The following is a 24785-nucleotide window of genomic DNA, read 5'->3' as shown; positions in this document are numbered from 1 at the left end:
CTGGGCATAAGGAACAGCCTCGAAAGAAGCGACCATTTTTCCTAATAGCCTTATACATAGCCGAATGGAGGATTTCTCTTTGCTATGACTAGCCGGACAAGAACCTTTATAGCTTTGGCCTTTGATCCAGGTAGAAATACCCTGTTTTGAGCGGTGTCTATGATCATGCCCAAATATTCCAACCTTTTTAGAGGTTGTAAGGAAGACTTTTCTAGGTTGACAACTCAACCTAGGTGTTCCAAATATCTCACGGTGCTGAGTACACTGTGGTTTAGGCGCGCTACGGATTGCTCTATGAGTAGCAAATCGTCCAGATAAGCTGTCACTGTTATGCCCTGGGACCTTAGATTCGCAAAGGGTGGAGCTAGAACTTTTGTGAAAACTCGAGGAGCTGTAGCGAGACTGAAAGGTAGGGCCACAAATTGAAAGTGGCGCTGATCCACCGTAAACCTTAGAAATTTTTGGTGAGCGGGAAAGATTGGCACATGCAAATATGCATCTTTGATGTCTATTGATGCCATGAATTCTCCCCCTTGAAGGGCGGAGACCACTGAGCGGATTGACTGCATGCAGAAGGAATGAATGTGCAAAAATTGATTCAGGTCCTTTAGATCTAGGATTGGTCTGACATCCCCGTTTGGTTTTGGAACCGTAAAGAGGTTTGAGTAGAACCCTGAGCTCTGCTCTTCCGGGCTTATTTCTACTATCACCCCCTAGGATAATAGATGATCTAAGGCCAGAAATAGAGGCCTTCTTTTTACTGGATCCTTGGAGACCCTTGACCTTGGGAAACGAGATGGAGGAAGCTTTCAGAACTTTAGCTTGTAGCCCAGAGACACCGTGGAGGCTACCCATCTCTCCTGAATCTCTTTCCGCCAGGCCTCTGCAGAGTGCAGCAGCCTTCCCCCCACTCGGCCAAGCGGGGGCGCCCCTTCATAGGTAGGCTTTGGGGTTCGGTTTATCAGATTTTTGAGCCCAAGACTTCTTTTGCCCTTGGGCGTGGCCTTGGGCCTTCCCTCTAGCACCAGATTGTGGAGGCCATCGCCACTGCCTGGAGTTGAAGGCTCCAGGGGATGGGGAAAGAGAACGTTTAAATGATGGACGTTTACGCTTTTTAACTGGTAGAAATGTAGATTTACCACCGGTAATTTTCTGGATGTATTTATCCAGATCATCTCCAAACAGGCGTTCCCCTGAATCCGCACGAGCACGGCGCTGCAACCACGCCCCCCTTCTTCACCACCGAAATAGCTGTGAAAGAGCGCCCCCTGCACGCGCGCATAGGACTGTCATGGCAGCGGCCGGGGACGAGGGGGAAGAAGAGGACCACTCTGAGGACCATGTGACTTTGTGGGACCCCTTTTTATATGCAGATGTGGCAGAGCTTGCAGTGGAGGAGGTGAGCGGCTTGACAGACCGAATTCACTGAGCGTGTATCTTGGAAGGCATGTAAGTATACACCAGGTTTGTCTCTTACTCCCTCTAGTGGCGGAAACCAGGTAAGACATACAACTACTCTCAGAAGAAAGCCATAATATGTTACATAAAGAATTATCTTCACTTACCTGTCCCCGCCGCAGGAACTGCTGAGAACAGACAGATTCCAGCCTTCACCCATCACGGCGGGCAGTGTTGTGAGAACCTTCAGGGTTATGGGTTCCTACTCACAGGATCCTCTTCCCTGGACCTGTAAAAGACTCTGCCAAAGACTTTTGTGCCACTGTTGTATTAGTACACCAAGCCTGGATCCCAGAGCCCAGTCCTCCAAGGAGAGACATTACAGGCAAAACCTTGTTTCTTCCATTCACAAGGCCCGGGTACCATCCATCTTGGGCTTTGGCATTAGCCCGAGGTATGTATCCGGTTGTATAGCTCCTAGACCCCCGCAGGGACCATCAAGTAGAGCTTTCTTCTTAGCACGTTTTACGTGACCAACCACCTTAGACACTGGCGAAAAAACTGAGGTGCTCCCCATTACGGAGGGGTTATATAGAGGAGGAACTCTCTTTAATTGGGGTTAACCAGTGTCCAATCACCGAAGGTGCCTGTATGGCACCCTGCAGCTAAATGCACACGTTGCAAAGGCGAACACCTAACACAGGATCCAGTGCCCAATGCAAATTTTATAGGCCAGCCCCACATAGTGGAGTTCAGGTATGATCCTCAGAGCCGGTTCACACGGGGGCGACTTGTCAGGCGACCTAGCCGCCTGACAAGTCGCCTCCCGTTCTGTACAATGGAACCATTCTAATCGGAGCGACGCAAGTCGCTCTGACTTAGAAGAAAGGTTCCTGTACTACTTTGGGGGCGACTTGCATAGACTTCTATACAGAAGTCGTCTTGCAAGTCGCCCCGGCAGTCGCGTGCAGGTCGCCTCGGTGAGGCGACCTGCAAGTCGTGCCGCGTCTAGTGTGAACCGGCACTCAAGGTACACACCCAGTGTAACTGATCTGGAAATCGAATGGCCCAGTGCAAGAAGTAGTCAGATTTTGATTAAAAAAAAAACCTCAGAAAAAAATGAATGGTTTAAAAAGAAAAATACAGTGGGAAGGGAAATTTGAGTATTCTGTAGAAGCAGCCTTAATAAGTTTTTATTCTTGACGTTGACAAAGGAGTGCAGCTCTGAAATGTATATGTTCGCCCACATTCCCTCGCTACTTTGGCTGCAGCACATTTCAGTTTTCTGGCAGGCCGGCTTCACCATTCATCAGCTCACCGGACCTCCAGTGCCCTGCTGTGTTCAGCAGATTTCACCTCTATTACTGAAGCTGCTTCTCATCAGTATAACTGTAAGTTTAAAATCTGATATGTTTTAATCAATAAATGTTGGTGCATTTCTACTGACCCAGCGCATTGGCTTCTGCTTTTCTTACATGTTTTTATTTTGCCAATGTCCAATCACTTCAGGGTAGCTTGCATATAATCCATGGTCTATGAAAACATAGGATTTTTATAACCGCTTACCTGTAAAAATCCTTTTCTTGGAGTACATCATGGAACACAGAGCCTTAAGTAATTACTTAATAGGTTATGGGCCACCTTAAGGTGATGGACACTGGTATACCCAATACAGGAAGATCACCCCCTATATAACCCCTCCTCCTTCCAGGAGCACATCAGGTTTTGTAGCAAAGCAATATACTTAAATCCCAAAAAAGAGGGGAGGGACCTCTGTGTCCCATGATGTACTCCAAGAAAAGGATTTTACAGGTAAGCTGTTATATAAATCCTGTTATCTTTATCGCACATCATGGGACACAGAGCCTTAAGTAATTACTTAATGGGACTTCCCATAGCAATGCTACTTGAGGGGAGGGTGACACAACCCGGAGGGTACCCCCAGACTTGAGGGCCTATACTGCTGCCTGCAGCATACTGCGCCCAAAGGCGATATCCTCATACCTCCTTAAATCCACCTGATAAAATTTTGTGAATGTATGCACTGAAGACCAAGTTGCGGCCTTACAGATCTGAGCCATGGAGGCCTGGTGACGCACTGCCCAAGAAGCACTAACCGCCCTGGTAGAATGTGCCTTAACTTGACAGTGGATTTCAACGCTGCCTTTCCATTCTTAAGCGGGATTCCGGCCAGCTAAAAAAAAATTTTAAAGTCAGCAGCTACAAACAATGTAGCTGCTGACTTTAAATAAGTAGACTCTTACTTGTCCTGGGTGCCCGCGATGTCGGCCGCACGAGGCCGACCCGTCCCTCGACTCTTGGGTCCCGGCAATGCCATCCTAGGTAAGGGAAACAGGCAGTGGAGCCTTGTGGCTCGTGAGCAGCGCGGCGATCTGTGAATGGCCCTGCGGTTTTCTGGGAACACACACAGTTCCCAGAAGGCAACAGGGCCGCTCAGCTAGGAGCAGAAGACGCCGCGTAATAGGAACAGGCAGATTAGGAAGACTGCCTAGAAACAAGGGTTAAGGTAAGTTTAAATTTTTTTTTCAAATGTTTTTTTTAATTTTTTTAGGATTTTTGGTGAATTTTTTTTTTTCAGGGTGGCCCTCCACTTTAGGACCCTCTGGCAGAATAAATAAGACATCAGTCTTACAAATCTGAGCAGTTGCCTTTAAATAGATTTTCACTGCTCCACTTTTGGTAAAAAGTCTGGACGAGGGCGTAACACCACTCTGTCCTCATGAATAATAAAATATGGCTCTTTGCACAAAAGAGCAGCCAATTCCGAAACCCTCCTTGCTGAGGATATAGCAACCAAGAACACCAGCTTCCTTGTCAGAGGGACTAAGGGAATATGCTGTATCGGTTCAAATGGCTGTTTTTGTAACACTGACAAAACTAAGTTCAAGTCCCAAGGGCTCAAAGGTGACTTAACTGGCGGATTAATCCGCATCACCCCTTGCATAAAACCCCGGACTAAAGAATGCGTAGCAAGCGGTCTTTGAAATAAGATCAATAAGGCTGAGACTTGGCCATTAATAGTACTCAAGGCCAATTTCATCTCTATGCCTAATTGTAGAAAGGCAAGAATTCTGCCTATGATATATTTCCGAGGGTGCCAACCCTTGGATTCACACCAGGAAACATAAGCCCTCCAGACTCTATAATATATAGTTCTGGAAGCTGGCTTCCTTGCATTAATCAAAGTAGAGATAACTGACCCAGAAAGCCCACGTTTCTTCAGAACGTGGGTTTCAATAGCCAGGCCGTTAAATTTAGCGTTCGTAAAGTAGGATGGAATATTGGCCCCTGTGAGAGCAGGTCTGGCCTTAGTGGAAAGGACCATGGATCCTCCACTGCCATCTTTGCGATTTCTGCATACCATGACCTTCTGGGCCATGCTGGTGCTACCAGAATTACCGTCTTTCTTTCCAGCTTGATTCTGCAAAGAAGTCGTGGTAGCAACTGAATAGGGGCGAATGCATAGATCAGTGAGAACTGATACCACAGGGTCACCAACGCATCTGTTCCGCATGCGAGTGGATCCCTTGTCCTGCACACAAAGTTGACTAACTTCATGTTGAATTTGGACGCTAGAAGATTTACGTCCGGAGTCCCCCATATTTGGCAAACAGCCCGAAAAATGTCGGGGTGAAAAGACCATTGCCCTGGAAATAACTGCTGGCGACTTATGTAGTCCGCCTGCCAATTCTCTACTCCCGGAATGAAGACTGCTGATAGGCACGGAACATTCCTTTCTGCCCAAGTTAGAATATGGTTCACCTCTCTCTGCGCTGAGAGACTCTTGGTGCTCCCTTGGTGATTGATATAGGCCACAGCCGTGGTATTGTCGGATTGGATCCTGACAGGACAATCCCTTAACCTGGAAGTCCAGGCCTTCAGAGCCAAATGCACTTACCCAATCTCTAGGATGTTGATGGGCAAGGTTCTTTCGGTTCTTGACCATTGTCCCTGGACAGTCGTGTTCTCTAGTACTGCTCCCCAGCCTGAAAGGCTGGCATCTCTCGTTACTACTTTCCAGATAATTGGTCTGAAGGATTTTCCTTTCAGCAGATTCTGGGTTAGTAACCATCAACTGAAGCTTTGGGACACCCTTGGGGACAGCCGCATTGGCAAGTCCAAAGCTTGGATCTTTTTGTTCCAAGCAGACAGGATACTGTTTTGCAACAGTCTCGAATGGAACTGGGCATAGGGGACTGCTTCGAATGAAGCCACCATCTTTCCTAACAACCTCGTGCAAAAGCAAATTGAGGGATTTCCTTTCGATCTGACCATCCACACCAGCTCTTGTATGGAGTCGATTTTTGCCTGAGGCAAGAACACCTTTTTCTGGGCTGTAGCTATGATCAGACCCAAATACTCTAGCTTATTTAGCGGTATTAAGGAAGACTTCTCTAGGTTGAGAGTCCAACCCAGATTTTTCAGGTAACTGGTTGTAATGCGTACACTTTGCTCCAAACGAGCCATCGATTGGTCTATTAGCAATAGATCATCTAGGTATGCCAAGACTGTTATGCCCTGTGCCCTTAACCTGGCTAGAGGTGGGGCCAGCACCTTTGTGAACACTCGGGGTGCTGTAGCTGGCCCGAAGGGCAAGGCTACAAACTGAAATGCTGCCGTTCTACTTCAAACCACAAAGACCTTTGGTGAGCGGAAAATGTAGGGACATGCAGATATGTATCCCTGATGTCGATAGACGCCAGAAGTTGTCCTCCTTGTAGGATAGAAACTACTGACCTGATTGACTCCATTGAAAGGAGCAGATCTTCAGGAACTGATTTAGATTCTTTAGATCTAGAATGGGTCTGTTGAATAAAACCCCAAAGCTTGCTCTTCTGTGCATGTACAGGAAACACCTGAAAAGGCTGTGAAGGTTTTAAAGAACCTAAAGAAGAAACAGAACTATCAGCTGACTCTGCTAGAGGTAGCTTGAAAGACGCATGAACCATCTCTGTAAGAGATTGTACCAGCAATCTCTCAGATTGCGAGGCTGAAATAGGATCATCTACATTTGTTTCCTCCGCAGAGGAGTAATCGGTATACCTTTCTTCTTGATCACCTGAGGGTAACCCCTCATCCTCTACCCACCTATCCCTTGATAAGGGGTCTAAGGTGGGGAAGGGGGATCTAACACGCTTCCTATCCTTTTGGATAGCGGATGCGATTAAAGGCACTAATTTTCCTTCTAGGCCCTGTAGGGCAGAGGAAAACACAGTTTCAGTCATGTATACAGGGGCTGAATTTTATGTGCCTGACTCTGAGGCTTGCCTCTAGAGTCTGACGGTGGAAGCCGTCTCCACTGCCTAGAGGCGGATGCCCCTGGCACAGGGGAAGGAGTCAGTTTAAATGAAGGACGTTTATACTTTCTTTTGGGCAAAAGAGTACCTTTACCACTAGAAATCATTTGGATGTGTTTGACTAAATCCTCCCCAAATAGTTGATCCCTATGGAAAGGGAAATTAGTCAGAAGTCTTTTGCAAGGTGCTTCGGCTGACCAAAAAAAAATCTTTTTTTTTTTTTTTTTTTTTTTTTACCACAGGGTCCTACGCATGTGTACCAGCACAAGCACAAGGCGGGACGCCTGGTAGTAATGCATGGACCAGAAACGCATGGAAAGGCTGTAAGGGTTTTAAAGAACCCAAGGAAGAAACCGAACTTTCAGCTGACTCTGTTAGGGGGCATGAAAGTGGAACGAACCATCTCCGTAAGAGTTTGTACCAGCAATCTCTCAGACTGCGAGGCTGAAAAAGGTTCAACTGTTGTTTCCTCCTCCTCCGCAGAGGAATAATTGGCTTCTTTTTCCCCGTGAACGCCTGAGGGTAATACCTCATCTTGTGTCCACTGTTCCCTTGGTAAAGGGTTTGAGGTGGGGAAGGTGGATCTGGCATGCTTCCGATCCGTTTGGATGGAGGATGTGATTAAAGCCTCTAATCTTCCTTCTAGGCCCTGCAGAGCAGAGGAAAATGCATCTTCAGTCACGTATACATGGTCTGAAGTGTGAGAAGCAGTTGCACCACCAATTGGTTCCAATGACTCACCCTGGCTTGCCATAACTGGTATCTCCAGAGAGGATGACAGTGTGGAGGCATGACTGGAGTTCCCAGCGCCTGGGGTGGAATTTTTGGTACCTTTGTGGTAACTCTGGAAGCCATAGTGCTAAGCACAAAAGCAGAGGCACTCTAGTAAAAATGTACTACTTGTTGAGCAATAGTCTAGCAAAACAATTTCACCATAAAGATCAGCTTGATGCTGAGTAACAATGTATTTCCTGTACTGGAAATGCTTGTATACATCCCTTACGTGCCCCAGCGCTCCTGTGTCCTTGTGTGACAGACTTGTTCTCTTCAGTTGCTCTTAAGAGATTTTCTGACAATGAGAGTGTCTGTTTTATAACAAACTGCAGGTATAAACCTGATCGGCGTCCTCAGCTGTGCGCCGTGTGCTACGTGAAAGCTGATTCCTGCACACGGCGCCGCCTGGCTTAAGCCATGCCCCTTCCAGTACCCGGCCTCCTCCTTGTTTTTTTTTTTTTTAAGTGAACCTTAGTCCGCACGTGCACTGGCGGCATGGCATTCGGGTCTGCAATGCAGGCCCGATGAAGAGGAGGGTCTGTGATCGCCGCTGGTGCTTCAGAATCTCTATGCTTTCTATATACAAGCGGCCTTTGAAATATACAGGCTGGGGTGCAACAAGGCTTATTAAGCGGCAGTCTGACAACAAAATGTGAGTCTTTAAAGTAATATCCATAGGTAACCGCCACCGCGGCCCTCCGAGGAGGGCGGGGGGTGTTTTCTCAGCAGTATGAGGCAATTAGTGTTTTACACAGGAGCCATTATAGATACCAATCTGCTGTACCCCCAGCCCCTTAGTTCCCCCAGGGGGGAGAGAAACACCTCTGTTCAATTAAGAACCCCCTCCTGCTGCTGGGCCACACACATGCTGTTTAAAGCTGGACACAGAGCTGCTGAGGAGCAACGTAACAAGGTATGTTATCTTTACTCCCTCTAGTGGAGATTTTAAGGCATTACAATGTTTTTCATATGGAAGAAAAAAGGCATAGGTGGACTTTTTACAGTTCCTAAGCTTTTTCCCTTACCTTCTCCTCGCAGCAGGATACTGCTGAAAACAGACAGATCCAAACTTCACCCATCATGGCGGGCAGCGTTAGTAAACCTTCAAAGACCAGGTCCCTTAATAGGGGTTCCACTCCTTTGGACCTGTATAGCACCCCTCAGGAGCAACTTTAGGTAATGTAGCATGACCAAAAAGAGTCCTGGTTCCTGGGGTCCAGCCCTCAAAAGAGAGGCTTACAGGCAAAACCTTGGATGGATCCAGTGTGTGGAGGTTATTTAAATCCAGCATGGATCCCTCCTGGAGCTCCTCAGAGCACATCTTAACTCGTGACCAACACCTTAGACACTGGCGAAAAAAACTGATGTGCTCCTGGACAGAGGAGGGGTTATATAGGGAGTGAACTTCCTGTATTGGGTATACCAGTGTCCATCACCTGAAGGTGGCCCATAACCCATTAAGTAATTACTTAAGGCTCTGTGTCCCATGATGTACGATATAGAAAGTCCTGTGTCCTGTACTGTATGATTAAGATATCATGTACATGGCAGCCCAGAAGGACAACCGAATGTGAATGTTCAAAAAGAATAACAGTTGTCTGCTTTAAGCAGGACTTCAGTTTTATCCCCTCATAAGGTAGTTACATCTGACAGCAGACCACAGCAAAGAATAGCTGTGTGGAATGGAGAATAGGGGAGAGGAGAGGACGCTGTCTGTTTGCCGCTTCTCCAGGAGTGTGAGGAGTGTGAGGGATGAGCCAGGAAGAGCTGTGGCTGACCCGCAGCGTGAGAGGTTGCGGTGTCGCTACTCATGATGGCTCCGAACCTCGCCGAAACCCATCCCCCCTCTGGCAGGTTAAGCTGGATACTAGCCTTTAGTAAAACGCCGGATGATCAGTGAACCCCCCACCGTTGCTCCCCTTATGACCCCAGCCAATAGTCTGTTTGACCGAGAGGAAGCTCTGTGCTGAAGCCGTGCTTAGGATCCAAGTCAAGGGGAGACTCGGCGGTCGGCTGAGCGAGGATTCTTTGACGGCAGTGATAAGCAGGGACAGGTAAGGGGAGGCATGAGAGCGGAATGTGACCGGAGACCCTGAAGCTGTGTCGGCTGAGTAGGAAGTGCCGTTGTGATCAGAGACCAGAACCTGCTTGTTAGCATTCCTACTGGTAGACATACCTGGCTGTCTATAGACTTGTCTATCTGCATACTTAACAGCCTATACACCTTCCTGGCTGCATACCTACCTGTGCAGACCTGCCTGTTTAAAGACTTGCCTATCTGCACATTTGATGGACCACACATCCCAGCTTGTTTGCATACTTGCCTATTTATAGACTTGTCTATCTGTATATTTGGATGGTCTGCACACCTCCCTGTTTTGCACACCTGTCTGTTGGTACCTCTGCTTGCTTATATATCTGCCTGCTGGTACCCCGACAGAGTGGAGCGGTGGCCAGAGAACTATGTTGAGTTACTCCGTCAACGAGCTGATAAATCTCAGCAGTTTCTTCACTCCACCGTGTATTGCAGTGATTAAACAACTAGGACTAGCCTATTTTTGACATTTGCTGTTTACAAGTTAAAATCCGTATTTTTGCTAGAAAATTACTTAGAGCCCCCAAACATTATATATATATTTTTTAGCAGAGAATCTAGAGAATAAAATGGTGATTAAAAAAATCAAACAGTAAAGTTAGCCCAATTTTTTTTTATAATGTGAAAGATGATGTTACGTCTAGTAAATAGATACCAAACATGTCATGCTTTATAATTTGCCGTTTACATATGCGGGCGCAACTTCCGTATGCGTCTTCTTTGCTGCGCGAGCTCACGGGGACGGGGGCGCTTTAAAAATGTTTTAAATTATTATTTTATTTATTTTTATATATATATAAATTGTGTTTAAAAAAAAAAAAATTGATCACTTTTATTGCTTGGAGCGAGCTGTTTCCTCTACATATGGAGTTTCCCAAGATATTTTGATACCAAGATCTGGACGTAGTTCTTCGTCTTCTCTTGGGACCTGGATGTCTTTACAGATCCATCAGCAGGATTCCTTATCTGACTACCTGATGAGCCTTGTTTGACCTTTGGGTCATTTTTGGAGGTGAGTGGCCAATTCATAAATTTAACAGTCGATGTTTGGATTGATGTGTTGTCTGTTTTTTCTCCTATCAAGTCACTTCTATGAGATTTTTATCTCTATATGAACTGACTCCTACCATTGGGCTTTAGATGGACTTTTATTTACATTTATTTATTTGTATGTTTTGGATACTTATGTTCATTCTATTAATTCATGGCACGTTACTGAATAAGCGCAGCACTCCTATTTCTTTCTTTTACATTTGTTTATGTAGTTTTTTGGGCACACTACCAAGTGGTTGCAGCTAATTCACGGTCACCATACATATATTATATTTATTCTTTCTTCTCTGAGTTTATTTTGACTATATTCACCGTAGGTTGATGGTTATATATATATATATATATATATATATATATATATATATATATATATATATATATATATATATATATTTTTTTTTTTTTTTTTTAAACAAAATTACACATAATAGCGCGCATGTTTATTTTTCAGATATCTTTATGACGGTTATGTGACTTCTGGCCACTGTATTCCTCCGATCTACAAGCAACAGCGGGAGGGGCCCGAGATCTCCATCTGACGACAGCTTGGGGTCACGTGACCGCTGTGCTGGCCTGAAGATATCTGAAAAAAGGTATTTAGAGGCTTCCTTTTCAACAAACACTTGCACAGTGTGTTATGACTGCATAAAAGAGAAGGCTGGCAGTGACATTTTTTAAAGTTTACTTTTCTACTAATAGGTAGGCAGGGAGGGAGGGGGAGAGAGGAGAGCAGCAGATGACAGAGGCACGTAAACTGACCATGGTAAGCAGGGCTCAGCACTCATGATTACCATGGTCAGCACACCAAGGGGGGATACAGGAACAGGCAGGATCAACCAGGTTGTTTAACCTGCTATAGAGGAACAGGATCTCTATTTTTTTTAGGGTTACGACCACTTTAAATAAAATCCCTCTGCACAATCATGTCTCCTAAATAGGGAAAAGTATGGATAATTAACAATAACATATAGTTATTAATGGGAATGCAGACAATAACTACTGTTCACTATGAATTATGCACTGCAGTTATTAAGTAAGGCCATATTGCTTTGCCTCTAACTATGCTGTAATTTGACCAGAGTACAACTAGAATCTTATTACATGTACAGTGTTAAATAAGAGGGAAGTGCTTAAAGCAGAGCTCCAACCAAAGGGGAAAGCTCGGCTTATTTGCCTCCTCTCCCTCCTCCGCTGCCACATTTGGCACTTTTTGGGGGAGAGAGGTACCCGTTCCCACTTCTGGCTGATCTCATCCTTCCCCCGCCGCCGGGCCATTCACAGCGGCAAAAGGCTGTGAAGTCACAAGTCTTCACTGTCGGTTTCCATTAGTGGAGAAGGCGGTGGCAGCCACCAACAGCCGATTGAAAAATTGGCTGGGTTGAAGACACCGCTGAATTTGTGGATAGGTAAGAGACCTAATATTAAAAGTCAGCAGCTGTAGTATTTGTAGCTGCTGACTTTAAATTTTTTCTAAAAAAGCCTGGAGCTCCTGGAGCGATATGTGCGCACCTGAAAATCATTTATCTATAACATTCACATTTCATATATATACAATTTTGACATTCACCTCAATAACCAACACAGGCTTAATGCTAATTTCATTTCTGTATAAGAAAGTAAGACCGAGTACAGTACTGAACAATCTTTTGCCAGAAGCAAGCGTATGTACCATACTGTTTTAATTCCCTAGTCAGCCACCAAATTTACACTTGACATTTGTTAACCAAGTCAGAAGACAGAAATCCTCTGATTTCTCTACACATGAAGGAAGTGCAATTACAGGACTAACAAGTTCACAAGCACATGCATGAGGATCAGCTTCCTAAAACAAAATGTCATCATGAAAACCAAGTACAAAACAGACCTGTAACTTCTCATGTTCAGTTAGAAGACGATCATACTCTCGTGTAAGGCCTTCACTCTGCTTCTTCAACGCAATCACTTCTGTTTGGGATTTGGAAAGAGCTGGAATGAGAGAATCAATTATTAGTTTCCAGAAAAAACAGAAGTAAAGCAGGTAAACCTCTAGATTTGTAGGTCATCTTGTACAAATGTGTTTGTGAGAATTTGGTCTATTTGATGACAGTTCAAGAGGCAAATATGAACCTAAATTGGCATTTGAGTGTGAACTTTTGCTCTCAAACAACTTATTCTCCTGAAAAAAGTTTCACTTCGCAATTCCCCAATAAGGATTTGAGAAAGAGGACTACATATGGGGAACAATTATACTTAAAGTGTCACTAAAACCACATCATAAAAAAACTATCAATAAATGCTGTACAGTCCCTGACAAAAGTCTTGTCGCTTGTGTACAAATTGGCCTGAAGTGCCGCTAAAATATATTTCTAATCAAGATTTTGTTACAAGAAATGGGTCATTTTAATCCCAACAGCTTTTGTCATAATGTTTCAGTGCAAAACAAAACTGACAAAAAATATTCTAATATTCACAGCTTGGTAAAGCCCATTGAGTAAATTTTTGCCAAGACATAAGTGTTGTCGCCTTGTTATATGACATTCACCTGTGACTAATAATGGATCAATTAGGTCTCAGGTGTGTATAAAAAGAACACCAGTACACTAGACCTTCTCAACTGCAACTAGACCTCTGCAAACATACGTAAGATTCACCCGGAGACTAAAGTGTTGATTATCAAGAGGCTGAAGACCAGATCCACTGCTGATGTGGCAGACACCTTCATTGTGTCTCAGCATCAAGTTCAGAGAATAAAAAAAAAAGATTTGAAGAGACTGGAGACATTTTGGATAAGGCCAGGTCAGGCCGACCCCGCAAGACAACTGCTCGAGAGGACCGTTTGTTGGCTCGAAAATCCAAGGCCAGCCCATTTTCCACTGCAGCAGAGCTCCATGAGACCTGGTCACCTGAAGTCCCTGTGTCAACCAGAACAGTTTGTCGGATTCTGTCTCGAAATGGCCTCCATGGTCGAATCAGTGCCCATAAGCCAGCACTAAACAAAAGACAATTGAAAAACCGTGTCGCATTTGCCAAGGGCCACAGTCTGCTAAAAGGATGGACTCTGAAAAAGTGGCAGAAGGTGGATTTTTCAGATGAATCTTCTGTAGAATTACACCACAGTCGCCGCAAATATTGCAGGAGACCTACTGGCTGCATGGAGCCGAGATTTACCCAGAAAACAGTGAAATTTGGTGGAGGCAAAATCATGGTCTGGGGTTACATCCAGTATGGGGCTGTGCGAGGGATCTGCAGGGTGGAAGGCAACATCAATAGTCTAAAATACCAAGAAATCTTAGCTATCTCTTATATTCCCAACCATAAAAAAGGCCAAATTTTGCAGCACGATGGTGCTCCATCGCATACTTCCATCTCCACATCAAAGTTCCTTAAGGCAAAGAAGATCAAGATGCTCCAGGATTGGCCAGCCCAGTCACCAGACATGAACATCATTGAGCATATGTGGTGTGGGATGAAAGATGAAGCATGGAAGACGAAACCAAAGAATATTGATGAACTCTGGGAGGCATGCAAGACTGTTTTCTTTGCTATTCCTGATGACTTCATCAATAAATTGTATGAATCCTTGCCAAACCACATGGATGCTGTCCTTCAAGCTCATGGAAGTCATACAAGATATTAAATTTGGATCTCACAGCACCACTACTTAATTTGCTGACATATTTTTGGATTTTCAGTAAAGTTGTTCAATTTCTGTATAGGCGACAAAACTTTTGTCTTGCCAAAATTTGACCTGTCTGTCTTGATTAAATGATAAATCTTTTTTCAGTAAAACTAATTTATTTCAGTGCATTAAACATCATTTGGGAGGGCTTTAGCTTTTCATATGAGCTATTTCTAACACCAACTGATTAATTAAAAGTCAGGTTAATAGCAGGAGCTTCTACAAAATAGAGAAGCAACAAGACTTTTGTCAGGGACTGTATTACATGCTGTTAATACATACTCAGTCACTAAAATATTTATTTTTTCAATACTCTGCAGAAAACCTGGTTGATCCTGCTGCTCCCTGTCTCCCCCTTCTGCCCAAGTCCCTAATTCAGCTGTGAATTTTGCAGCTGTGGTGACAACTCTATGCTGATCATTTCCTCCCTATCACATCTGAACAGCCCATGTAACTATAGAGCCACACATGTGGGCGTATACACAGTGGTAAATGACAGCCCACTCCCTCCCTCCTCCTCCATGTTCACTAACCAGCTAAACACAATGGGGGTAAGATATTACACATAGATTAATGGAGGCTGCACCTCCATCTTATTCTAAGACACAGGCTGGAGGGGTGTGACACAGCCTGTGACCTGCAGAAACCCACCCACACCATGTTATTTCCACAAACTAATTAAGATTTAATTTCAAATATATATTTGTATGACAATTTAAAACAGTTTATTGATATTATTTTTTTTTTCTGAGGACTCCTGCTGCTTATGTTTCCCTACTGACAGACTTGTAAAGATCTGGATCATGTGACAGCTGTATACCGATTAGAAAAAAAGGTACTTCGATGTTTTATTAAAATAATCACAGCGCCATCATCCATATACAGAATTAAAAGGGGCAATGTAAATTAAACAGTGTGGGGTTTAGTATCATTTTAATAATTTTGAGCTGTTATGGCATTTCCCTAAATATTCCCTCTTATGTTAAATGAAATACAGTTTAACAAAATTTATAATGATTGGTACATATTATCCTAATTAGCATTTTTTTAGAGAGGTAAATAAGACACATTGCTTATTAATATTTTGCAGTCTTCTATCCAGCCAACATAGAAAATTGAGTACTGTCCGTGATACTTTTTTTATTTGCACTAACATACAATTTTTCAGGACAAGCTTTCGGGGGATGTCCCCTTCTTCAAGGTCCAAGCAGTACTCAGTACTGAGTACTGCTTGGACCTTGAAGAAGGGGACATGCCCCGAAAGCTTGTCCTGAAAAATTGTATGTTAGTGCAAATAAAAAAAGTATCACGGACAGTACTCAATTTTCTATGTCACAATTGCACTAATACGGCTACAATCAAATCAAGTATCCAGCCAACAGAAAGAGCTCTAGCATCCTTTTCACATCCTTAGGTACTATCTTTCAGCTTTGCAGAAATAATCTCTGTTTTTAAAAATTAACCAAGATCACAGCAGTAACAGATCCCATTGTGGATAGCCCATTTGAGCTTTAGGCTATTTTTTTATGTTTTTATTGTTACCTTTGCTTTGCTTGTTGTAAAAAGTAAATGTTCAGTACCCTCAAGCTAAAATCAAGCCTCAAAAAGCCTCCTTCTACAGTGCTCTTTCTTTAGATAACCCATACAGTTGTAATAATACTTTATGCATTATGCTGTATATACATTGTTTTTAACATATATATAACAGTTTAAAAAACCTAATAAAAAAAAATCTAAAGTATTTATCAACCTTAACACTTTCATTTTAACCTTTGAAAATTATCAAAAGTGAAAATGCTAATACTTGTCCCTGTCACTTGGGATAAACCGGCACTGCTTAGAGATCACAAGAGGCTCTCGGCAGTGCCAGAAGGTAAGATTGCATTACACAGGGATTTCCCTTCTGCCAGCTTCTTTCCATACAACCAAAATGCTTATCAAGTATCTGTGTGGTGTTTTTGTTTCTTTTATTAGGTGTTTTGGGGCTTCAAGGAAGACCTTTCTTTGAGGTAGTGTGCCAATGTCCTCTAGTAGAAAGAAAAGAGCTATTCAATTTACTATCCTGGCTTGTTGATGGATAATAAACAGGCAGATAAGGTGGCAAACAGAAGTCACAATCCCCATTGTTTATGGATCAGGAGGCATAGAAATTTCATATCAGAAAGCATTTTTGCCACATCACTGAAAACACTTGCTGATTGCTTGAGGCTTAATTGAAGAGTTCATCTAGAACAATGTCTAGACTTTGTGCACACATAGTGAGTATAACAAGACTTTACAATAGATACGGAGCAAGCTTTCAAGTACCTGCCAGCTCCAGTTTGGCAGATGTAAAACACAGATGCAGGGATTTTAGTATTAGGGTGGATTTACATTTTAATAACATTATCTTGTTATGGCATCTGAAATGGGTGGGATATATTAGACAGCAAGTAAACATGTTATCCCTGAAGTTGATGTGTTGAAAACAGAAAAACTGAGCAAGTGTAAGGATTTGAGTGACTTTGACAACAGCCAATTGTAATGGCTAGATGACTGGGTCAGAGCGTCTTCAAAACTGCAGCTCTTGCTGGATGTTCTAAGTGTGCAGTGGTCAGGACCTACCAAAAAAGTGGTCGAAGGAGGGAAAACCAGTGAACCAGCAAGAAGGTCATGGGCAGCCAAGGCTTGTGCAGTCCGATCCAAAAGAAGACCTCCTGTAGCTCATATTGCTGAAAAAGTTAATGCTGGCGGGGCGTGGCCTGAGGAGCTATGGAGTAGGATGCTTGGAAAGAGAGCTCCGTTTGCCCAAAATCCTTTAATAGACATCCTGCTCCAATCTTAACAATCCTGTCAGGAAAAGACACCCCAACAGGCTTGTCTCGTCACCTGTGTGGCCCTGGGTGCTGCCTAACCAACTGGAGCGCTGCCCGAGGCCGCGGAGACCGGATCGTTCCGCCCTGGGCCTTGCCTCTAGGAAAGTCCCCGGCTTCGGCCTAGTGCTTGGAGCGGCGGCCATCTTGCTCCACCCGGCGGCGGCTCCTGCTCATCTCCCGGACACACCAAGCTCCCCCAAGACGGATCTCTGCCTGCCCCGGCCCCCGGACTGCCTGTAGCCCCCAGCGCTGAACCTCTGCACCCTGCAATAGCTTCTAGGACGGCCCGAGGCTCCGGCCTGGTCCTCAGAACGGCGGCCATCTTGCTACACCCAGCAACGGCCATATAGGTCCTCCTGGCTTGCCTGGCTCCCCCAAAAGACTGATCTTTGCGTGTGTGGGCCTCCGGATCTCCTCTAAAAGCACAGCACCTGGGGAGAGGCCAGACAGGTAAGGGAGTGAGAAGTAGGAAGAGCGAACGTCCAGCACACAAACTCCTGATAGAGTTCCTGTGAAACGATACACCAGTGTAATTCATCCCACGGGCTCCCCTTCTGTCCTGGGACCGCAGTGGATTATGTCTCCGCCAAAACGCAACACTGGGACGACAGATAAGCTCGCTCAATTTCGCCGCCTGGAGAAAGACATGCAGCAGGAAGTTAGCGCCGACACGTGTGCGGGCCCCGCTCCTCAGACGTCGGACACCGCCAAAGTGCTGGACGCTATAGCCGCCTTGCAAGGTACTCTGACTGCGAAGATAGATGAAGTAAAAATTGATATATCCCTGATGAGACAGGACTTCTCAAAACTGAAAGACAGGGTCACGGAGGCAGAAACCAGAATCAGCAACGCGGAAGATGCCCTACACCCCATGAGACATACTACAGAGGAGATGCAGAGACAGATACAGCAACTTCATGCCCATCAAGATGACATGGAGAACCGCCTTAGACGCTGTAACCTCCGCTTCATAGGACTGCCGGAGAAAGAGGAAGGCGCAGACCCGGCAACCTATCTAGAAACGCTCCTGCTCAAAACGTACGGCCGAGAAGCCTTCTCAGTAATGTTTGCGGTGGAGAGGGCGCACCGAATACCTGCGCGGCCACCACCACCTGGAGCGCCTCCCCGCACATTCATCGCCAAATTTCTAAATTTTCGGGACCAAGACAAAATCCTTAAACTCACCCGGGAGAGAGGAAATATACAGATCGGGAACAGCCAGATAGCAGTATTCCCGGATTTTTCCAGCGAGGTGCAAAGGAAAAGAGCACAATATCAAGAGGTGAAGCGCCGACTGAGGACCCTCCATCTCAAGTATGCGATGTTATTTCCTGCCCGGCTGCGGGTGGAAGAAGACGGAAGAGCACAATTCTTTGACGACCCGGCGGCAGCAACAGCATGGCTGGATCGTAGAGACAGACCTGCTTAGTCTGTCTATGTTCATACAACCACAGTGAGTACTCTCTGACTTTGAACAAAATCCTACAATACAAATGTCACAGAGATTTTTTAGAAGGGAACCAGAATCCAGTTTAGGGATATAAAGAATGGGGACATACACAGCTTGTGTACAAGAGAAGTGGATAAGGATAAGAGAGCTAGCTCCTGTATAACTTTGATATGGAATAGGCGGGATCATACAATAAAGTTGCGCGGGTTACCGGTTGCGCCCTTACATTTTGAGAAGAGTGGGGACAGTCTACAGTGATATGCTCTGCAAGACTCCTAAATGACAGGGATGAACTGTACTACAATATCCTGGAATATGGGTCATAATTTGACCAGATGCAAGGAGGAAAAGTGCAAAGGGAGCTCACTGACTGCAATGTGTGGTAGTCCTGACTATAACTGCTCCACGAGCGACAGGAGAACAGTCGCCCCCTTAATAAAGTTGATTCAGCATAAAAGGAAAACACATCTATTACTATCAAGAAATGTGCCTCCAGCGGAGTGTAACCGCTGGATGATATGTTATATGCTGACAGTTTGGGTATATATGCTCACATCAGGTTGGGGAGATGTGCAGCTGGGAGGGATGGGAACAGTTAAAAGGATAAGTTTTGTGTTTTATTTTGGGAATACAAGTATTGATGAGACTTTGATACGGCTAAACAGACAATATGCATTCAACAATAAGATTTGTATTAGCAGACTGGCACTGTGGAAAGGGCAGACTAAGGGGGTTCCACTGTCTTGGAATCTCACTAGATGGCAGCTACACTATTATATTCAGAAACCAACATGGCCAGTGTAAAGTTTTTGACGTGGAACGTACGCGGTATGCGGAATAAGGTAAAGCGAACCGCAGCTCTAACATTTCTAAAATCACAGAAAGCAGATATCATAGCCTTAGTAGAAACACATATCACAGGCCAGATGCAGGTAGCCTTAAAAAAAACGTGGATAGGATGGTTGTACCACAGCACGCATACCAATCAATCAAGGGGGGTATCGATACTGGTCGCCAAAAGAGTGCCCTTTGAACTAATTACTCTAGAATCAGATAGATTAGGAAGATATATCTTCCTGCATGCCACCATAGGAGGCAACTCTCTATTGATTCTGGCGTGTTATATCCCCCCCCCCTTTTTCGATTGAGGTAGTACTCAAGGGATTGGCATTCATGGCACAGTACCCATCAGTTCCTGCTGTATGGATGGGCGACTTTAACCAAACCATGGATCCAAATTTGGACAGACCAGGCCTGGGAAATACATCCAGGACTGTGCCTCACCAAACCAGACTATGCAGACTATTCACAGAATTTGCGCTAACAGACGCATGGAGATGGCAAAACCCGACTAAAAAAGCATACACATGTCACTCGGTAGGCTGTGACACGATGTCCAGGATTGATTTTATATTGGTCTCAAATGCATTACTGCCTAAAATAACAGGGTCGGGTATGGCTCCACGAGCTCTATCGGACCACTCACCCTGTTGGATAACAGCATCTCTATTAAAGGCAATGCCTACTTCTAATTGGAGGCTGAATCCATTCTGGCTGTCAGTCCTGCCTGATCTCGAGAGCATAGGGCAAGAACTACAATATATCCTAAACAACTTAAGATTTACAGATTCAGACACTGCAGTCTGGGACACCTTTAAAAATCAAGCTAGTAGACTACTTTCATTAAGAATAAACAGATTTAAAAATTCCTCTAAACTGCTATTACAGATGACCACTGACAAACTACAGGAATTGGAACAGGTATACGCACAAGAACCCAGTACTGACAATCTCCATAAAGTACAAATGCAATCCAGAGCAGTAACCCAAATGCACATAGAGAAGGCCAAACAACAGGTTTGTTTCAAAAAACAAAGAATCTTCGAACACGGGGAGCAAGCAGGTAAATTACTGGCATATCTAGCTCATTTAAATGAAAAACCTCCAGTAGTGGTGACCCTAGCTACCCCACAGGGAGACGAGGTGACCGACCCACACCAGGTAGCAGACACTTTCCTAAATTTCTATAGGAATTTATACAAAACTCAGACAACACAATCCACACATGAAATTAAAAACTATTTACACAGAATTCAGTTCCCTAAACTCACATTAGAACAGGTTAAGCTACTAGACGCCCCCATAAGCCAGGAGGACATATCTGAAGCACTGTCCCAGCTAGCTAAATCTAAGGCCCCCGGACTGGACGGCCTACCACTAGAATTTTACACTGCATTCCCTGATATACTAGTCCCGAATTTGCAAAAATTATACCAACAAATATTTAAATATAAAACACTCCCTCCATCAATGCAAGAAGCACAGATAATAGTTATACCTAAACCAGGAAAGGACCCTAGATATCCCGAGTCCTACCGTCCAATCTCACTACTGCAAGTAAACATTAAGATACTGGCCAAAATCCTAGCATCCCGTCTAAATAAAGTCATTCTTTCATTAATTCACCCAGACCAGACCGGTTTTATGCCCGGGAAAAATACGGCCATGAATATAAGAAGACTATTTCTAAATATTCAAGCACAGCACGACAATCAGGGTACCAGGGTAGTGGTGGCCCTGGACACGGCAAAGGCCTTTGATTCAGTGGAGTGGTCTTTTCTTTGGGAGTGTCTACGAGAATATGGATTTGGTCCCAATTTCATACAGTGGGTACAAATACTCTATCAGTCACCAAAAGCACGGGTCTTCGTTAATGGTTGTATATCGGGACAATTTCCTCTAGAAAGAGGCACACGCCAGGGATGTCCCCTTTCTCCACTGCTATATGCCCTGGCAGCTGAGCCATTGGCCATAGCTATAAGAGCTGACATGGACATAGTGGGACTTAGAATAGGCAACTATATAGAAAAGATAGGACTATACGCAGACGACACGATACTCTATCTAGCCGATCAGGGCCCATCACTACAAGCAGCTTTGGACACTATAGATAAAATGGGAAAATTCTCAGGCCTACGGATAAACTGGGAAAAATCACAGATACTCCCCATAAACCAATTCCCCCCAACCAATATACATCCAGAACTACCATTAGTCAGGGTAAACACTATTAAATATTTAGGGGTACTGGTTACAAGAGACCTACGCGAATACACAACCAACAACATAGAACCATTGTTTGCCATGATAAAAACCAAAACGCAAGCCTGGTCCAAACTACCACTGGGAGTAATGGGGAGGATAAATATCATAAAAATGATTATCTTACCCAAGATCCTATATATGGTATGGCACGCCCCACTATATATACCTATCGGGATTTTCAAAAAAATGGAATCTATTTTGAACACCTTTGTCTGGGGACATCAAAGACATAAGGTAGCTTGGCATGTCCTTAAAAACCCTACAGATATGGGGGGAACAGCTCTGCCAGATCTGCAGGAATATTACATAGCGGCACAGCTGTCGCACATGCATCACTACCATAATAACGAAAGACAGCGGTATAGTACATTAGTATCTAGTAGCCCAGACAGTCCTTTATCTACCCCACTTCAAATTATACTACGAGGGGGTCAGTTTAATAGGAAAGGTCCAAACTTTAAAGACGGGGTACTCAACCATCACCAACGAATATGGGGATTAGCCCAGAAAAAACTTAAAATAGGGTACATTCACTCCCACACTCCATTATGGGCTAACAACCAGCTAGCGGAGCTTAAAAAAATACCAGACCCTAATCTATGGGCCAGATATGGAATTATATACCTGCACCAGGTAATGGCAAGTGATAGGCCTAAAGCATTTCAAACTCTTAAGGAAGAATACTCTATTCCGCAACAATTACTGTTCAAATACATACAACTCAGACATGCCCTGCGTTCTCAATTCAGGAACGAAAATTGCATCCTGGAACATCCCCAAATCTTGGACATAATACTGGGAGCCAATTCACAAAAATTGATATCTAATCTCTACTACTCCATAAGGTTACCCAGAATCAGAGAAGTGACGCAAAAAGCCAAAACAAGATGGGAAAGAGATGTAGGAGCAGTCAGTGACTCAGATTGGGAGGAAATTTTAGAAAATGTAAAGGTGGCATCTCCAAAACTGTCTGATAGGTTAACACAGATATACATCATTCATCAAGCGTATCTAACACCTAACATAATAAGGAAGTTTCAACATACACGTAATATATTGTGTCCTCACTGTCAGGCAGAGATGGGTAGTTTTTTTCACTTAATCTGGGAATGCTCTATCCTTCAAACATACTGGAGTCAAGTGATTAAGTTCTTACACGACCAGATGGGTTCCCCTGTGGTATTAGATCCAAAACTTTGTATATTGGGTCTTCTTCCAGATGTGGACATTGATAAATACCAAGCCATATTTATATCTGAAGTCCTATTTTTGGCCAGAAAAGTAATTGCCAAGACTTGGATGCAGAACGTAACCCCCACCATAACAAGCTGGAAGAGAGATGTTAACAATTCCCTCCCATACAAGCAGTTGATCTACAAGCATAGGGGAAACAGCCACAAATACTCAAGGATTTGGGATGGTTGGCTGGGAGACGGGGAGACATGTGTATAGTAATGCGTGAAAACAAGTTTATCAATACCTAGCAACCAAAACATACAACCATATAACAGGTAACCCATTTAGGTCTGTCAGAACCTTACCGAATCACTAACAATTGGTATATCTTTGTTATGCAATGCCAGCCTTACAAGGCTCTATTGTATGTTAACGTACCACATGTGATTATGTTTTATGTTTCTATACATGGACCTCAAATGAGCTGTATTAATTTCTGTCTAACTTCAATAAAGATTATTTTCCCAAAAAAAAAAAAAAAAAGTTAATGCTGGCTCTGACTGAAAGGTGTCAGAACACACAGTGCATCGCAGTTTGTTGCATATGGGGTTACGTAGCCACAGACAGGTCAGGGTGCCCATGCTGACCAGTGTCCACAGTCAAAAATGTCTAAAATGGGCACAAGAGCATCAGAACCGGACCATGAAGTAATGGAAGAAGGCGGTCTGATGAATTCAAGAATAGTTTTAGGAATATAACAATGAGTTCAAGGTGTTGACTTTGCCTTCAGATTCTCCAGATCTCAAACCAATCGAGTATCTGTGAATGTGCTGGAAAAACAAATCCGATCCATGGAGGCCCCACCTTGCAACTAACTAGACTTAAAGGATCTGCTACTGATAGCTTGGTGCCAAATACCACAGCATACCTCCAGAGGTCTAGTGAGGGTTATGGTGGATAATCATAATGTGGCTGATCGGTGTATATTATGTTAACTTGTTGTATGGTCATGTTTGGGGTGTATCTCTAAGTTTTTTACACACCATCACTATGCCTTCAATAGTCTAAGACACAGTGTCTCAAAGACATTATGTTAAGCAAAATGTTCTTTTCAGGAAATAAAGTTTTATAGAAAACTTACCTTTTTTTTTATATCACTGTGTTGATCGCAAAACAACAATAAATCTAAAAACACGCACAAAATGCTTGTGATTGATAATACACAATTGATAAAAACCCATGACTGTTGATTGGTTTATTGACAGTGAGAAACCCATTTAGGTGCTGTAGTATAATTCACCATATTATTCTAAAACCATGAGTTAAAGGCAATATAGAGGCTAAAACTGACAGATTTTAAATACAAAACTATATTTTGATGAAATGAATATGCGTGTTTTCTGTACCATGCCTGTAACATGAGACAAATGTATTCTTTTGCATTGTTTTTCAAGTACACTGCTCTTGTTTAAGGTAATAACACTAAAATATCTTATCTAGAGGACAAGCTATGTAGTCATCAACATAACAACAACACTGCACATTGTTTCTATGTTTTGGGTATAAGCTCGCACAATGTCTTTCACCAGGCGCAAAAAGAAACTGTGATGCCTAATGAGTTTTACATTTTAGGAGTTTTACATTGTGATAAAATCAAAACAAATCCTGTTTTAATGTATTCATGCAATATGCTGATTTGACATTTTTAAGATCTTCACAATGCCTGGGTTTTCCAGATACAGCTTCTATAGAGGAGTGTATGTAAAAATATGAACATACATTTAAAGCTAGACACTCATTGTATGCTGCAGTACTATTATAGTATTATTTCATTCCATTTGATATTTCCAAATTTTTGTAACTTTTCAATAATGGGTTTCCAAAATACTGAATTATGCTGTTT

The 24785-nt window shown here is 43.7% G+C and overlaps 1 protein-coding gene across 1 annotated transcript in view; it reads right to left on the bottom strand.

The window, feature by feature from the left end:
- BCAP29 (B cell receptor associated protein 29) overlaps positions 1-24785 on the bottom strand; it is a 130302-nt gene that overhangs the window by 13868 nt on the left and 91649 nt on the right. The window contains exon 7 of the mRNA XM_073619670.1: positions 12503-12603. Within this exon, the coding sequence (XP_073475771.1) occupies positions 12503-12603 (101 nt within the window). The remainder of the gene's footprint in view (positions 1-12502; positions 12604-24785) is intronic.

This window comes from Aquarana catesbeiana, linkage group LG03 (genome assembly GCF_042186555.1).
Source record: "Aquarana catesbeiana isolate 2022-GZ linkage group LG03, ASM4218655v1, whole genome shotgun sequence".
NCBI lineage: Eukaryota > Metazoa > Chordata > Amphibia > Anura > Ranidae > Aquarana > Aquarana catesbeiana.
Note: the sequence above shows the minus strand (reverse complement) of the source record. Positions and strands in the feature narration are given on the sequence as shown.